Source organism: Tupaia chinensis, unplaced genomic scaffold (assembly GCF_000334495.1).
Source record: "Tupaia chinensis unplaced genomic scaffold, TupChi_1.0 Scaffold148257_1, whole genome shotgun sequence".
NCBI classification, from domain to species: Eukaryota; Metazoa; Chordata; class Mammalia; order Scandentia; family Tupaiidae; genus Tupaia; species Tupaia belangeri.
Genome location: NW_006208108.1, coordinates 347,296 through 365,627, shown reverse-complemented (window position 1 = coordinate 365,627; position 18,332 = coordinate 347,296). Strand labels below are relative to the sequence as shown.

The following is an 18,332-nucleotide window of genomic DNA, read 5'->3' as shown; positions in this document are numbered from 1 at the left end:
TGCCGTGGCCACCCCCCTGAGGGGTGATTTCTCGCTTTCTGTCTCTCTGTCTCTCTCTGTCTGTCTGGTAAGCGCAAGCCCTATAGCAAAAACCTCTTAAAAAAAAAGAGTAGGGGTGTTAAGCTATAAGGATTACTTTATAGATATGGACTGTCCACCTGTACACTAAATGCAGTTCTAATTTGTAAACCCTGTTATTAATACAGCTTCATCCATTTCTGAGGAAAAGCCAAATGACAAACAGCATCGGATACAACATGCCCGCACGTGAAGAAAGAAATACGATACAGTATGATATCAACAACTTTGTGAGGTTTCCTAATCACAGTTGGCTGTTTGTTAAAGTGGGAGATTTCATCTACAGGAACACTCATGATCAAGGATTGGTCATCAATGAAGAGATGATAAACTGGCCTGTTAGTTTCAAAGAGGTATGATCTCATTTCAATATGAAATATATACAGAGGTGGGGCCTGCAAATGGTGTAGCAGTTATGTCATTAGAATTCCACATAGCTAATTGTGGTTTGAGTCCTGGACCCCGTGACTTGAAATTCATGCTGGATCTGTGTGAATGCCTGTCCAAGATCCAGAGAGGCAAATGGAGTAGAAGGATTGCTGCATGGCTGTCTCCCCAGGGGAGTAACTTCTCACTTTTCCCCTCACTATCTGTCTCTCACTTTTTCTGGTGAGCACACATTCACTAAGATAAAACACACAGGTATCTGAACAGAGTCCTGAAATGAAATTATGTGACTACTTTAACTCAGTATTAAATTTGCTTTTTGTGTGGACCTAAGTTGCATGGTAGGGAAGATGTTGGATTCCACAGGGTTGACCTTGGATTCCACATGGTTGACCATGGTTTGAGTTTGGATCTACTGGTTTGAAAATCATGCCTGGTATGTGGGAGTAGAATGGAGGAGAAGGAATTATGGTGTGGCCACCCCCATGAAGATTAATTTCTCACTTAATATCTCTCTGTCTTTGTTTGTGTCTCTCTCCAGTGAACATATGACCTATGCAAAAATCTAAAAGAAAATGAATTAAACTCTTGTGTCAGTAACAATACAATTTTTAAAAACATTGCCTTTTATATCCTGACTTTGTAGTATGTGATTTTGCTTATATTCTAAACTATAGAAAACAATCAGATTTTAATAAGCTGATTTGTTTTCTTATGTTTGTTCAAGCAACAGTCCAATTAATAAAATCATTGGGGTGATGGATATGTATATGTAGTTGAACATTGTTTAATGAGAGGAATATTTTTTGAGAAATGCATTTGCTATAGGGCGTGTGCACTTGCCAGAGAGAGAGAAAGAGAGACAGAAAGTGAGAAATCACCTCCTAAGAAAGATGGCAATGCCACAATCCCTTCTCCTCCATTATCCTCTTGGGATATTGGACATGCATGAACACACCAGGTGTGAGTTTCAAGCAGCCAGGTCTGGGACTCAGACAGGGTCAGTCATGTGGGAGTCTAGTGATGTAACCATTGCCATCTGCTGGTCCCCAAGAAATGCAGTTTTAGAAAGCTTTGTCATTGTGTAAATATCATAGATTGCCTTTATACAAACCTAGATGATATTGCACACTGCACATGGAATTTATATGACCTAACCTATTATCTTATTGGGACCACTATCATATATGCAGCTTATCATTGATTAAAATGTCTTTTATTTTTACAGAGCACATGACTCTTTTATATCTATTATCATTTATGAACAAAGTCCTCCTTATACTGTAAGTACAAGTAGATTATAAACTAAGGTACCATTCATGTTTTTGTAGATACCATTCACATTTTCACTTGTCATTTTGCATACCCTTTTAAAAGAATTATTTATTAAAATTATTATTTATTATTATTCAATTTGACCAGAAAGAGAAAGGGAGAATATTAAAGTAAGCTACCAGGTCCAGGACTCGAACCATGGTCAGCTATGTGTGAGCTCACCACCTTTACCATCACAATACCTGCTAGTCCCTTGCTTACTATTTTTCATTGTACTAAACATCTTAAAACACTGAGTATAATCTCAGTCAATTACGTGAGACAGATGATTTATATAGCTACCATGATTTGTATATTGTGTTAATATATGAAAAACAGTGTTCAACTTGTCTCAGAAGCCCAGAAGTGGATTAACCACACTCTTGTCATGTATTTGTTGGCCTATGAGTTTTAAGTTAACTTTTATTGTGTTTTTGCATACTAAATTATTAAATATTTTAAAATACAGAACTTAAAATTTTCTTTGATCTTTTTATTTTTGAGATTTTTATTATAGCATGTGCACTTGCCAGAGAGACAGAGACAGAAAGTGAGAAATCACACTCCAGAGGAAATGGCCATGCCATAGTCCCTTCTCCATTCTTCTCTCAGGATTTTGGGCACACACATACACACACACACACACACACACACACACACACACATGCGTCTGGCATGAGTTTAAAGCCACCAGGTCCAGGACTTGAACTACAGGTGACTATGTGGGAGTCCAGCAATGTAACCATTATACCATCTGCTGATCCCAGAACCTAAAATTTTCTACCACGTATGAGGACATAATATAAATATTCTTGGGAACACAACTTTCTGGAATCTTTACCATGTAAACACCTGCATTGATATAGTTTTGGATGAAGTGATTGCATAAGAAAAGAGAATGACACAGGGATATTTTTAGTCATGTATGGGATAAAATAATTAGATACCTTGTGAATATTTGGTAAATAATACATGAAGGGGGTTGGCTGATGGCATGGTGGTTAAAACAGTGGACTCCCACATGATTAACTGCAATTTGAGTCCCAGAACTTGATTTCTCACTTTCCCTTTCTCTCTCTCTCTCTCTGTCTCTCTGTGGTCAAATTAAAAAATAATAACAATTAATAAAATAAATAATTCATTTTAAAAATTAAAAAATAATAATACATAAAGAATAAATCTAAGTATAATAGTTCTGAATTGGAAGTCTAGGTAACAGGGCCATCGGGTAGCATAGTGGTTAAGGCTCTGGACTCCTACATGGTTGACTGCACTTCAAATCCTGGACCTGGACTTGAAACTCTTGCCAGGCACATGCCCATGTGTGCCCAAAATCCTGAGAGGAGAATGGAGAAGGAATTGTAGTGTGGCAATTCCCCCCACCAGGGTATGATTTTTCTCTTTCTCTCTCTGTATCTCTGGCAAGCACATGCACCCTGTATCAAAAATATTACTCTGGGGACCAGCAGTTAGTGTAATGGCTATGTAACTGAACTGCCATGTACCTGACCGTGGTTCGAGTCTTGGACCCGGTGGCTTAAACTCATGCCAGGCACGTGTTCATGCGTGCCCAAGATCCTGAGAGGAGAATGGAGGAGAAGGGATTGCAGTGTGGCCATCCACAATGATGAACTATTAAAGGTCAAAGTTTCCTCTGAGGTGGAAAGACAGAGTCATCCTGCCAAAACAGTTCATAACACACATGATTATGACTGATTCTCTTTTCTTCTTAGACTCCTAAATCTGTGTGTAGCCACAGCTGTGTTCCTGGATTCCAGAAAATTCCCCAAGAAGGAAGACCTGTTTGCTGCTTTACTTGTGTTTCTTGCCCGGAGTCAGACATTTCAAATCAATCAAGTATGAAATATATAACTACACCATTAGCCTATATTATTACTTAATAAAAATAAATTACTACTATTATAAACAAAGCATAAGTGTGGTGGTTAAGGCACTGTCTCATATGGATGAACATGATTCAAGTCCCAAACCCAGAGGTTTAAAATTCACACCAGGCACATGTGAATATGTGCCCAAAATTCCAGGAGGAGAATGAAGAAGGGACTGGCATGGCTATCCTTCTTGGGGGGTGATTTATCACTTTCTGTATCTCTAGTGAGTGCATGACCCCTATAGGAATAATCTCTCTCTCAAAAAATGTAATGAAACATAGAGCACCACTGTTCTTAATTAATATATTCATTGTTTTGATGTATTTATTTTATAAATACTATTACTATCCTATTATGTGTAAGCTGTTTTCTGTTCATGCTATTTCTATTAGGCTCAATTGTGGAACTCTTTTCAATGGATAACCTTGCAGTTTTGGGCTGGGTAAGACAGTGTAGTCTTAGGTCTCATATTAGACCAGGCTAGTCATGAAATGAAAGATGTGTAATCATCAATGCTACTGGTGGGTGCCTCAAACATTGAGTCTGATGTTTAAACCCAGATTGTAAACACAAAGTAATTACAGATTAAAAATTATTATAAAAAATTTTATAACTTTTTCAATTATGCTAAAACACCTGTGCAATTAAGTACAAAGAACTGACTAGTATCAGAACACTACACTTTGAAATATATTGCAGTAAGAAAAAAAAAAACCCCATAGTTTAAAGGCTCGACATTCTAGAATTTCAGTCACTGAATGCCCACTGCCCAGACTTTACCCTCCTGCTCCCAGTCTGGCCTGGAGCCAGGTTAGAATACCCTACTTATTTTCTCTGTCTCTTTCCATCTCTCTCTATATTTTAATTTTTTTGTTTTAATTTTTAAACTTAGCTCTCTGCTGCTCTTTTGTCTTTCTCATTCTTACCTTTCTCCCTGCCCCCATAGGATAAACCAATCAGCAGCCATCTACAGTTCAGTTAAAAGTGACCTCTTTCCCACAGCATGCCACCTGGTTTTTATTTTTTGACTAATTTTTTTTCTTTTTTTTCTTACTGCCCCCCCCCCCGTTTTTTTCTTTTTTTTTTTTTTTTTTTTTTTTACTCCTTTCCCTTTTCTTTTTATCTTTCTCACATTTCTGCTCAGATTCCATACACTGATTTTCTAGACAGGTCTAGGTGCATAGAAGCCAAATATCTGAATACTTTTAGCGTCAGATTAGTCCTTGATTTTCATTGAAACAGTTGTCCAAAGGGAGAAAAATGGTAGTTTACAAACTGCAGATCACCTTCTTCTGCATTCCTCTATTGCTCAGATTTAACTCCAAAAATAGAAAAAATAGTATAATTCATCAGATGACCAGAAACCACCACAGAGGCACAAAGAGATATGAGAAATGAACATATCTCTCCTCTAATGGAAAAGAATAGCTCCTCTTCCTCCACAAAGAATACAAGAAAACTCATGAAAATGTCAGATAAAGAATTTAAAATCTTCATTTTGGCAAAGCTAACAGAGATGCAAGAGAATAGAGACAATGAACTCCAGAAGATGCAAGAGAAAAGAGACACCAAGTTCCAGGAGATGAGGAAGTTCTTGCACTATCTAAAAGAGGAGATATATATCATAAAATAATCAAACTGAATTGTTAGAGATGATTGGTGTAATACAGGAAATAAAAACTTCTGTTGAAAATATTGAAAGTAGATTAGACCATGCAGAAGATTGAATCTCAGATGTATAAAATAGGGCCTCTGACCTAAAAAGATTCACCAAAAAGACTGAGAAAATCAAAACAACTTATAATAACATATGAGTAATACTAGATATCATTAAACACCCAAACATCTGGATTGTCCGTACCCCAGAAGGTGAAGAAACTAATAAGGGCAAACATAATCTAGACCATGAAATACTGGAAGAAAAATTTTCAAACCTATGGAGCCACTCAGATACCCAGACCTAAGAAATACAAAGGAACACACCAAAAAAAATCAACCCAAGAAGATTGTCTTTAAGGTACATCATAGCCAGATTGGCCAAAACCACAGACAGAGACAAGATACTAAAATTGGCAAGAGAGAAACGTCAAATTACTTTCAAAATTTCTTTCAAAGGATATCCCATAAGGCTAACATTGGACCTTTCATTGAAAGCGATGCAAGCAAGGAAAGAACGGGAAAATATATTTGAAATGTTAAGTGAAAAACAATTTCAACCAAGAATACTATACCCAGCAAGATTATCTTTCATATGGGAAAAATAGACTAAAGCATTTTCAGATAAACAAAACCTGAAAGAATTTATCAGCATCATACCAGCTCTCCAAAAAGTGCTGAAGTGAGTGCTATACCAGGAAAACTAAAGTCAGACACACAGAAATAAGAGTACAAGAAGCAACCAAGAGAATGGCCAGCCTAATGGTAGGGACAAGTCCGGAGTTGAATGTTAACTTCCAGAGTTTAAATGGAAAGATCAGACCACAGTAACACTGCAAATTTGTTAGAAGAGAGATTAATTATGTGAGTCTGAACAAGTGAAATAAAAATGTTTGAGTTTAGACTAAAACATTACTTGTTTTCTTTCATGCTTTGATTTCTGTATTTAAGGATTTTTTTCTTCTCTTGAACTGCTGATAGGTTCATCTACCTACTATTTGAACTGAACTCTCACCCTTTGCCTGTCTTTAAGTTTTAAGCAAATTTCTCTTAACATTTTTTGATTTTGATCTATTAGAATGAAAACTTTATTTGAAATTTAAAAATGCATTTAAAAATGCCTATTATACCTATTTAATGACTGCAGTAAGCTATATAGCCCCAGCGAGGTGCTACTTTACAGTCTGTTCACTTCCTGAGGTTTACCTTTAAAGTCAGATATCTGTTCTTAAATATGTATATATCAGCTGTGCTTGACATTGAATGTCTTTAAATTATTAAGATCTTTAGTGAACCAATAAAATGTGAAAAAAAGGCATGGAAAAATACATGGTCTATTTAATTAATGGCTTCATACTTTAAATAATATACTTAAATATGTATTTCTTAATCAACTATCTACTGATTGCCATAAAATTTACTGCTTTCTTATAACATTAAATCTCTAATTTTAGTTGCAAGTTTCTGGTATTTTACTTCTACTTTGTTAAATTACTTTAATGTTGTAATTTTCCCCTTAACAGTTATGATGAAATGTTTTGTAACCAAAAGAAAAAAAACACCAAAAATGAAACATTCTAATACATTTCACAATTGGGTACCTCAAAATTCTCTGTCATACAAAATGTACAATCAAGCAATTATCAAAATAAAATGTGAAATTGTCAAATATGAAATATGGAAAGTAACATAAATCATAATTTCATTTTTTTCAATATGTAAGGAATAAATATTATGGTTTGAACTCTCCATAAGTATTACTCAATTCCATTCATTCTAACAGTAGAACTCATTTGATTTCCATCCCTAGTAAAAGTAAATATGTATCTTCAGGTAAGAATATGCCAATAGCAATCTACCCAAATTAATCTATAATATTTAATAAAATCCCTACAAAATTACAAAAGACATTCTTTACAGATCTAGAAAAAGGAATCAGAATTTGCCTGGAACCATAAAAGACCCTCTATTGCCAAAGCAAGCCTACACAAAACGAGTGGAGTGGGTGGGATTTCACTTCCTGAGCCCAAAATATATTATAAAGCTGTGATAGTCGAAACAGCATGACATTGGAACAAAAACAGACATGAGGACCAATGGAACAGAGTAGGACCCCAGAAGTAAACTCCAAACCATACACCCAACTGATCTTTCCAAAAGGAAATCCAGTGGGAAAAGGAAAACATCTTTAGAAAATGATGTTGGGAAAACTGGGTATCTGCATGCAGAAAGGTGAATCTGAACCCCTATCTGTCACTATTAACAAAAATCAACACAAAGTGGACCAAAGATCTAAACTTAAGATCTCAAACTATAAAATTACTGATGGAAAACAAAGAGAAAACTCTGAGAGACATTGTGATAGGCAAAGACTTCTTAATCAAAACCCCTGAAGCATAGGCAATAATCCCCAAAATAGACAAGTGGGATTACATCAGATTAAGGAGTTTCTGCACAGCAAAAGACACAGTAATTATCGTGAATCCAAAGATCTAAACTTAAGATCTCAAACTATAAAATTACTGATGGAAAACAAAGAGAAAACTCTGAGAGACATTGTGATAGGCAAAGACTTCTTAATCAAAACCCCTGAAGCATAGGCAATAATCCCCAAAATAGACAAGTGGGATTACATCAGATTAAGGAGTTTCTGCACAGCAAAAGACACAGTAATTATCGTGAATCGACAAGTCTTGGAATGGGAGAATATTTTTGTAAAATATGCCTCAGACAAGGTACCGATAACCAGAATACACAGGGAACTCAAGCAGTTTACCCAGAAGAAAATTATTAATCTAATTAAAAGATGGGAAAATAAGCTGAATAAACAACTTTCTAAAGAAGATATATGAACAGCCAAAAAGCATACAAAAAAGTGCTCAACATCCCTTATCATATCCCTCATTGTAAAGGAGATGCAGATCAAAACCACAATGAGATACCACCTAACTCCAGTAAAAATGGTGAAGATTGAAAAAAAAAAAAGGTAAGTGCTGGAGGGGATGTAGTGAAAGGGGAACTCTCCTACATTGTTGGTGGGAATGTAAATTGGTCCAGCCACTGTGGAGAACAATATGGAGGTTCCTCAAAGATCTTCAAATAGAACTACCATATAATCCAGCAATTCCACTCCTGTGTACCTACCCAAAGAACAGGAGAACGCTCAGTAGGAAAAGTGCTTGCACATTTATATTTATTGCAGCATTATTAACAATTGCAAAGAAGTGGAACCAACCCAAATGTCACAAACAGATGAATGGATTGAAAAATGTAGCACATATACTACAAGGAATGCTATTCAGTCATTAAAAAAGAAGATGCTGGAATTTGATAGAAAGAGGACAAAGATTTATTGCTGAGTGAAGCAAGTCTGGCTATAAAACTGGGACATTCTATGTCTATACTTAGCATATACTGACTGTCCACACTCTATGATAGAAACTGAAAGATTGGAAGACATAAAAGCATTCAAAATTGTTATGGACAGTAGGGACAAGGTGGAAGGAGAGTAGGAGAGGGGAAGAGTGTAGGAAAGAAAATTTGGGGAAAAATAGAAAGGTAAGACATTTTCAGGACAGATATGGTTTATTAGCTGTTGATGACATATATAGTATTCTCAGATGGGCTGGACTGAGGTGTATATCATGCTGGGTAAAGTCTCCTTGCAATCTAAATGATATATAGCAATTGAATGTTTAGAAGATAATAGTAGTAAATTAATAAATAAATAATAAAGTTAAATTAATAAATAATTTTAAAAAATAAAGACTATGTCAAGAAAAAATAATTTTTTAGAAAAAATTTTGCAACACCAAGTAAAGGTGCAAAACAAGAAATAAAAATACAGGTATGGGGACAGCCCGTGGTGTGGTGGTTAAGGTAGCTAAATCCTACATGCCCCATATTGTGACTTGAGTCCCAAACCTGATGACTTCGAAACACACCAGATATGTGTATACTGTCTGAAATCCTGATAAGAAATAAAGGTGGTGCAGAGGGGATTTTGGCATTTCAATTTCATGGAGGTAGTGCTTTCTCACTTTCTTTTCTCTGTGTGTGTCTCTCTGCAGTGAGTGTATGTGCCCTCTGGCAAGTTTTTCTTTTAAAAAGAAAAAATGGAGGCCAGCAGATGGCATAATTATTAAAGGACTGAACTCCTACATGGCTTACTGAGGTTCAGGTCCCAGACCTTGCAGCTTCTTTCTCACTTTCCCTCTCTCTCTCTCCATCTCTCTCTGCTGAGCACACAAGCCCTAGTGCAAATTTTAAAAACATTAATAAATAAATAATTCTTTAAAAAATAAAAAGGAAGAGGAGAAACAATAGGGGAACCAAGGGTTTGGGACACAGAAGAAGAGAAACACATGTTTGTGGGTGTCAAATCTCTCTTTGAGACAGAAGACAGGAGTATATGCTGATTCTACAAATAGTAATAGGTAGTGCAAGAAAAAAATGTTATTGATTATCACTCTGATTCTTTTAAAAGAATCATTAATTTAATTTTAATTATTATTATTTTAAAAATATGCTACAAAGCATGCATGCTCACTAGAGAGAGAGAGAGAAAGAGAAAGTTAGAAAGGAAGCCTCCAGGTCTGACACTCAAATGGCAATCAGTAATGTGGGAGTACAATACCTTAACCACCATGCCAACAGCTGGGTCCCACTCTAAATCTTTGAGAATATATGGGATTGTTGAAAAAGTCATAACATATTTTACTATGCAAAAATATGGCATGATTTTCCAACAATGCAGTACTATTTTCTCAGTATTACCAAAAATAAATAAATAAATAAGAACTTGAGAAAGGAGTAGGCAAACCACCTATTTCTGGAAAAAAAAAAAAAACCAACTTAATTGAAACATGGACATGCCTGCTAATTTTTGTAAGCTCAGTGATTGCTTTCCTTCTACATAGCAATAGAGGTGAATAGTTACAACAGAGACCTTAAAATGTGTAAAGGCAAAAATATTACCAACCCCTTACAAAAAATGATTAACAAATCATGCTTTCAAATGTATATAAATGCATACTTCAAAAAAATACTCCATCTTTCTATCATATAATTAAAATACCAGTTTTTGAAAAATAACTATATAGGAGCAATCCAATTTTATTCAATATTCAAAAGTTCTAAATTAAAACTGTTTTCAACAATTACATGGGAGTATTAATGATTATATTGACAGAAAAATAAAAATGTATAATGAAAAAAGTTGGTACACAAAGTGATGTGTATATACATGAAAAAAATAGAAATTAGGATAGAGATAAAAGATATTCCAGAAGAACAAGGTAAAGTTATTTTTCTCTGAATATAAATAAGAAACCTATTCATTTCTATTGTGCTAAACAAATATGATAAGCCATGGAAATAGAAGGTTTATCATTATGAAAAACTCAGGTAAGTATAGAGAAGAAATCTAGAATAAATCCTTATCTTTGGTAACATCATTGAGAGCCACAAAATGGGCCAACCAAGATCCTCATATGCTGAGACCCGGTTTCAAATAACTTTGTTGTTATCTGCACCTGAAAGAATTCTCCCAGTGTCATCAACACAGGCTCTTAATTTGGTATATCTTGGTATTACCTCAGGAGCTTTATCTGCACATAATTACACAAAAGTGAACATTTCCTTTAACATGACAAACAATTTGTGGAACTGAATTGCTGAATCTTTGTTTTTTCACCAGATGCAAAGCAGTGTATCCAGTGCCCAGCTCAAGAGTATCCAAACAGTGAGAGAACTCACTGCCTCCCCAAGGCTGTGATGTTCCTGGCTTTTGAGGATGCTTTGGGGACAGCGATGGGCTGCATGGCTCTGTGCTTCTTTGTCCTCACAGCTGTAGTTTTGGGAGTCTTTGTGAAGCACCGAGACACACCCATTGTCAAAGCCAACAACCAGGATCTCAGCTTTATTCTGCTCATCACCCTCCTGCTGTGCTTCCTCTGCTCCTTGCTCTTCATTGGCCATCCTAACACTGTCACCTGCGTCCTCCAACAAGTCACATTTGGCCTTGTGTTCACTGTGGCTGTTTCCACTGTTTTGGCCAAAACCATTACTGTGATTCTGGCATTCAAGGTCATGAAGCCTGGAAGAACAATGAAGCGCTTGCTGCTCTCAGGGGCTTCCAACTCTGTCATTCTCATTTGCTCCCTGATCCAAATGATTATCTGTGGAATCTGGTTGAGAACCGCTCCCCCTTTTGTTGATATAGACTCACACTCTGAGCCCAGAAACCTCCTCATCGTGTGCAACAAGGGCTCAGTCACTGCCTTCTACTGTGTCCTTGGCTACCTGGGCTTCTTGGCTCTGGGGAGCTTCACTGTGGCTTTCCTGGCCAGGAACCTGCCTGACACATTCAATGAAGCCAAGTTCCTTACATTCAGCATGCTGGTGTTCTGCAGTGTCTGGGTCACATTTGTCCCCGTCTATCACAGCACCAAGGGGAAATTTATGGTGGCCGTCGAGGTCTTCTCCATCTTGGCCTCCAGTGCAGGGCTCCTAGGCTGCATCTTTGTCCCCAAGTGCTACATTATTCTGATAAGGCCTTATGAGAACTCCTGGAAAGCTTTAAAAAACAGAAGAGGTTCTAAATAAAACCTAACATTTTATCTCATAAGCCTATGTCACCATTTTAGTGTTTTGAACCAAAAATATACTGATTTCATATTCTCATATTATAAAGTAACTGAAAATGACTGATTTCTTAAATTCATTTTGAAAACAATTATTGTATACATCTAATCTTTGAAAGTTATTAAACCTTCAACTATGAGTGGTAGATTAATGCCTATTTCTTACATTGCGTGTATTGATTAATTTCTAAATTTTTATTACTTACTATTTATTGTGTTCTATAAAGCTTTTTACTTCTGTATAGTCAGGAATAATACATATCTATTTATTGATTTGTATTTTCTCTCTTTCCTAGGAAGGTCTATCTAAAGTTTAGTCAGTTTCTTGATATTGTTTGAAAAAACTAACTAGTGGTTTCATTGATTCTCTGCATGGTTTTTATATCTCTTATTTATATCCATTCTCCTTTTGATATCTTTGTTTCTGCTAGCTTTTAGTTTACTTTGCTCTTCTTTTTGGATTTCTTCATGTGTTAAATAGTGTTGATCTAATGTCTTTCGTCTTTTTTTTTCCACTCCAGAAAATCTTATTTTACTCTTTTCATAAGTTAAGTTTATAACTTTGTTAAACATTTTATGTAAATATGGAGTAACTGCCTAGAGATGTCAACCAAAAATAACTATATGAAAAGAAATAATTTTAAAAATTATATGAAAAGAACAAACAAAAATACCAACTAAAACAAAGTTATTGTAGCTTGCAGGACTTAAAATTGGTAATCTATATTCTTAAAAAGTTGTGGGGCCAGCAGGTGGCATAGTAGTTAAGACACTGGACTGCTTCCTGTTTGACTATAGATTGAGTCCCTGGCATCTTGAAACTCACTCTGGGCACATGTGCATGTGTAAAATCCTGAAAAGAGAATAAAGGAGAAGGGATTGCAGCATGGCCATTTCCCTGGGGGTGGGGGGGGTCTTCACTTTCTGCCTCTCTATCTGTTGTCTCTGTCTCTCTGATGAGGCCACACAGTCTGCAGCAAAAATCACTCTAAAAAATGTGTAGTGGGACCAACAGGTGGCAAAGTGGTTTAGGTGGTGGACTTCCACATGGCTGGCCATGTTTAAGTACCAGTACTGGCTTCTTGAAAATGATGCTAGGCATGTATGCATGTGTACCCAAAATCCCAATAGGAGAATGTAGAGGAAGGGACTGCATCATGACCATACCCCCTGAGGAGTGATCTCTCACTTTTTCTCTCTCACAGTCTTCTCTACACACACCCTATGCAAAAATTTTTAAAAGAAAAAGTAAAAGAGTTGTATAGTTGCAAGATGATTCACTGCTGATTAACTGTTGAGCAGTTTTAAGAAGAAATACATTTAATAAATTGCAATCCAGTAGTACATTCTACATTTAGTAAATTACATTGTAATTATTGTAACTTAATTTACTCTTTGGACTGAGTTCTGATAATATTAAACTTTTAATTTAAAAATATTAACATATTATAACTTTCCTATGTAGAATCTATTTTCCACTCTAGGGGGAAAAATGAAAGAACTCGAGATCATGATCTCTATTAAGAGAGTTTTTTTACTGCTAAACTACATTTCTTGGCTTAACATTTAAAATTTTAACTTATAATAAGTAAATTATGTGGTTTTCAATTTTCATTAATGTAGAAATATTACATTGGGGAAAAACAAATAGAAGTAAAATTAGTCATGTAGTTTTAGAGAACTTAATAAGTCATTGTTCAAATCAGTGAACTTTGGTGTCTTAACACAGGATGGTTATTAGTATTATTTGTGTAGAAGATTATTAAGGGATGTGCAGAACTTTAAGAATCCTCGTGTATCTTTTTTTTTTTTTTTTAAGTTTTCACCTTAGGGCATCTGTGCTTACTGAGGAGGAGAGAGAGAATGAGAGAGTGAAACAGAAAGTGAGAAATCACCCCTCCAGGGGGGGATGACCACACCACAATCCCTTCTTCATTCTCTTCTCCAGATCTTGGGCAAGGATGCACACACACCTGGTCAGAGTTTCTTTTTTTTTCTTTTCTTTTTTTTTAAAAGAATTATTTTATTTACTTATTATTTTTTTCACTTGAGTTTTGCCAGAGAAAGACAGAGAAGAGAGAGAGAGATATGGAGAGTGAGAAAGCAAGCCTCCAGGTCCGGGACTCGAACTGCAACTGTGGCAGGCCATGTGGGAATTCCTGTGCCTTAAAAATCATGCCACCTGCTGGCCCCTTGGTCAGAGTTTCAAGCCACTGGTCTTGATTCCAAATGCTTTAAGCCCTGTGGAAGTCCAGCAACATAACCACTAAGCCATCTGTTAGCACCACCCCCCTACATGCCAGCCTTTATATTCATATTTGGTGCACTGAGTTGTATGGTCCTTTCTTGGACAGGATTTTTTTTTTCCTACTTGCTTGCCCTTATCATTACCAAGCCTCACAAACTCAGATTTCTGGCTTTATGGTACATGCACAGACAAGGCAGTCATGCTATAGTATCCCCCTGCTGCAGTTCTTCAAGGCACATTGCACCCTCCCAGCATGGTTACTCAGTACATCCTTATTATAGGTTATTCTCAGCTCTGTTCAACATGGCACAAGATGCAAATCCACGTCATCTGAGGACACAAATTTTGTACATACAGAATACTTAAGTTCTCTGAATACGTGCAATGAGAGGGTACTGGTAAGAAGTTGATCACCAGTCATGTGCCACTTGGTCCCCTCTGACTAAGTGGCCCCTACTGTTGCCACCACCATGCTTAGAGCTGTTGTGCATTGAATACAGTGAGTCTCCCAGGCTGCTGCTGCTGTTGGGGGTGCTGAAGGAAGACTGCACAGGCTCCCCACCCAGAAACTAGCTCCTCAGTGCCTCCCTGAGGTGCCTGGCTGATGCACACCAGGCACCAGAACCTAATCAGGGCCACTCCACCTCTTTTTGGCCACCACCCTGCTCGTGGAAGGTAGATCTGAGCCTGAGTCCATGAGTGCAGCCATTAGGAGCTGCTGGGCCACTCTGCTTGGCGCCCACTTTCCATGCTCCTTGGTAGGACCCACATGCAGTGCCCAGAGCACAGGAGAACAGAGTGAGTGGGCAGAGCCAAGGCACAGCAGCTGCCCTGCACATCTAGGGTTGATTCCAGTTCCCCTAAGGGTGGTAGACCTCGGGGTGCTCTATTTCTCTGGGGCAGTGGACGAGGCCTGTGTCCTGATCTGGAGCCAGAGAGAAGGAGAGGCTAGAGGAAGAGGGCCACAGCTAATGCCATGAGCTGGAGAGATCCTGCAGGAGAGGGTAAAAGTATTTTCAGTCTATTCATCTACCAAAGGATTAATATTCAGAGTATATAAGAAACTCAATAAATGCAACAGTAATCTCCCCCCAAAAAACCCTGATTACAAAATTAAATCAATACATGAATAAATTTTTTTTTTGAGAGATTTTCACTGTAGGGCGCGTGCGCTCGCCAGACAGACAAAGAGAGACATAGAGACAGAAAGCGAGAAATCACCCCCCAGGGGGGATGGTCACGCTGCAATCCCCTCTCCTCCATTCTCCTCTCGGGATCTTGGGCACGCACGCACACGCGCCTGGCGTGAGTTTTAAGCCACCGGGTCCAGGACGCGAACCGCGGTCGACTACGTGGGAGTCCACCGACATAGCCATTACGCTAACTGCTGGTTCCCATGAATAAATTTTTTTGAGGTGTCTGCCTTAGAGAGTGTGTGCTTGCTGGAGAGAGAGAAACAGACACAGTGAGAGGGAAAGTGAGAAATAACTCCCTAGGGAGAATGGCCATACCACAGTACCTTCTCCTCCATTCTCCTCCAGGGATCTTGGGCACACATACACAGGCACCCTCCCAGTGTGATTTTCAAGCCACCGGGTCTGGAACTAGAACCATGGTCAGCTATGTAGGAGTCCAGTGATATAACCACTATGTCATCTGTTGGTCCCATAAATAAATATTTCAAAGAAGACATAAAATGGCCAAGTATGTGGAAAAATTTTCACTGTCACTATTGACCAATAAAATATAAGTCAAAGCTACAATGAGGTTTTGCTTACCCCACTTAGAATAACCATTTTCTAAAAGACAAAAAAATAACAAATGTGGGGCTGGATGATAATGGAGTGATAAAACATGACACACTGCAAGGTTAATTCACAAGGTTAAAACACCTCCATGAGTGTGCCAGGCATACATGTGCCCATAATCTGGGACAGGCTGAGGCTGGTGGTAGATAATGTATTGAGATACTTTTAGGAGTGCCTGTTTTTCTATGTGTAGAACTCTCTCTCCCTCTCTCTGTCTCTTTTACTCATGAAAAGAATAATTTTATAAAAAATAATAAAAGAAACAAAGTTTTTTGGGGTGGGTTTGTTATTAGGTGCAAGTGCTTGCTGAAGAGAGAGAGCAAGAGAGAGAGAGAGATTACCCCTCGGGGGGCTGGCTATGCCACAATCCCTTCTCCTCCATTCTCCTATCTGGATTTGAATATGCGCACACACACACATACCCAGCATGATGTACAAGCCACTGGGTCTGGGACTCAAAACGTGATTAGCTATGTGAGAATCCAGTGCATTAACCACCACACCACCTGCTGGCCACTTTGAAACAAATTTTAAAAATAAATAAGTCTTGGCCAGCAGGCATAGTGGTGGTTAAGGTGCTTGATTCCACATGGCCAACTGCACCATTCAAGTCCCAGGATGGATGGCTCAATAAATGCAATGGGCATGTGAGCATGATTACCCAAAATTCCAAGAAGAGAACTGAGGGGAAGGGATTATGCTTTCTCACTTTTAGGGGCAGAAGAGGTCTGGGAGGCCATGGAGGCTTGGGTAAAATGCCCGGGATGGCCATGATTCTACAACTGCTCCCATCATTGAGTAAGTCTTGAGTCTCTAAATCTTCTTGAGACCGGAGCATCCTTAGGCAGAACAATAAGCCCTGAGAAGGCATCTCTGTGCTGGTTTTGTTACCTAGGTTTGGACATGGCTCCTGAAATATTGTCTTTTCTTTTATTTTTGTCTGTCATTTGTTTTTTAACTATCTTCAATGTTCTGATGACATAATTTAAAAATCTGTGCTGATTGTATATCTCCTCTACTTTAATCCTTCTAATAAGTTGGTAAAAGCACCATTACCAATATAACATATGTAGTAATTCTACAGTTATTATGTTGTTTTGAATAGTTGTTCAAAGATAATCATGAATTGTAACTTCATCTGACTTGTATAATGAACAATTCAGGGGCTGGCAGGAGACATGTTGGGTAAGGCACTGGACTCCCATATGGCTGATGGTGGTTTAGGTCCCAGACCTGGTGGCTTGCTTTCTCATTCTTCCTCTCTCTGGTCAAATTTAAAATAATAATAATAATAAATAAAATTAAATAAATAATTCTTAATAAATTCAAAGATAAAATGAACTTACTTCTAAATCTTATCACATTTTCAAAAACATCTGATCTTATAAATCATTCATAAAATATGTAAAATGTTACATATTATTTATGTGACAGTATAAAAAAACCACATTAAAATGTCTTTCCATAGATAAAAGACAAGAGTTTCAGATACAGGGAATTCTAATTAGATTGGCATAGTTGAGACCAAAAACATAAAGTAGGAATCATTACCTTATATTCAGTCCTTGCCGTTAATTGATTAATGATCACAAAATAAAACACAGGTGAGTCTGCTTTGTTTTGAGAAGCAAAGGTGCTTATATATAAATTCATATAACCAGTTACATATAAGCCTAAATTAAAAGAAAACCTCCAGTTGGTTTTGAGATTGCATTCACCATCTTTGTAGAAAGAAGAGCATTACTAATAAATTACCAGTTATATGTTTAGAAAGGGAAAACAGTGAGAGCATTTACTGAACTGAAATTACTATAAAAAAAAAAATAAAATTAAATAAATAATTCTTAATAAATTCAAAGATAAAATGAACTTACTTCTAAATCTTATCACATTTTCAAAAACATCTGATCTTATAAATCATTCATAAAATATGTAAAATGTTACATATTATTTATCTGACAGTATAAACAAACCACATTAAAATGTATTTCCATAAATAAAAGAAAAGAGTTTCAGATACAGGGAATTCTAATTAGATTGGCATAGTTGAGACCAAAAACATAAAGTAGGAATCATTACCTTATATTCAGTCCTTGCCGTTAATTGATTAATGATCACAAAATAAAACACAGGTGAGTCTGCTTTGTTTTGAGAAGCAAAGGTGCTTATATATAAATTCATATAACCAGTTACATATAAGCCTAAATTAAAAGAAAACCTCCAGTTGGTTTTGAGATTGCATTCACCATCTTTGTAGAAAGAAGAGCATTACTAATAAATTACCAGTTATATGTTTAGAAAGGGA

At 37.0% G+C, this 18,332-nt stretch overlaps 1 protein-coding gene across 1 annotated transcript in view; it reads left to right on the top strand.

Annotated features, from left to right (window-relative positions):
* The window catches only part of LOC102488851 (vomeronasal type-2 receptor 116), a 24,913-nt gene extending 12,980 nt beyond the window's left edge, over positions 1-11,933 (top strand). Inside the window, exons 4-6 of the mRNA XM_006170394.1 lie at positions 207-431; positions 3,513-3,636; positions 11,026-11,933. Of these exons, the coding sequence (XP_006170456.1) occupies positions 207-431; positions 3,513-3,636; positions 11,026-11,933 (1,257 nt within the window). The remainder of the gene's footprint in view (positions 1-206; positions 432-3,512; positions 3,637-11,025) is intronic.
* Positions 11,934-18,332: the final 6,399 nt, after the last annotated feature.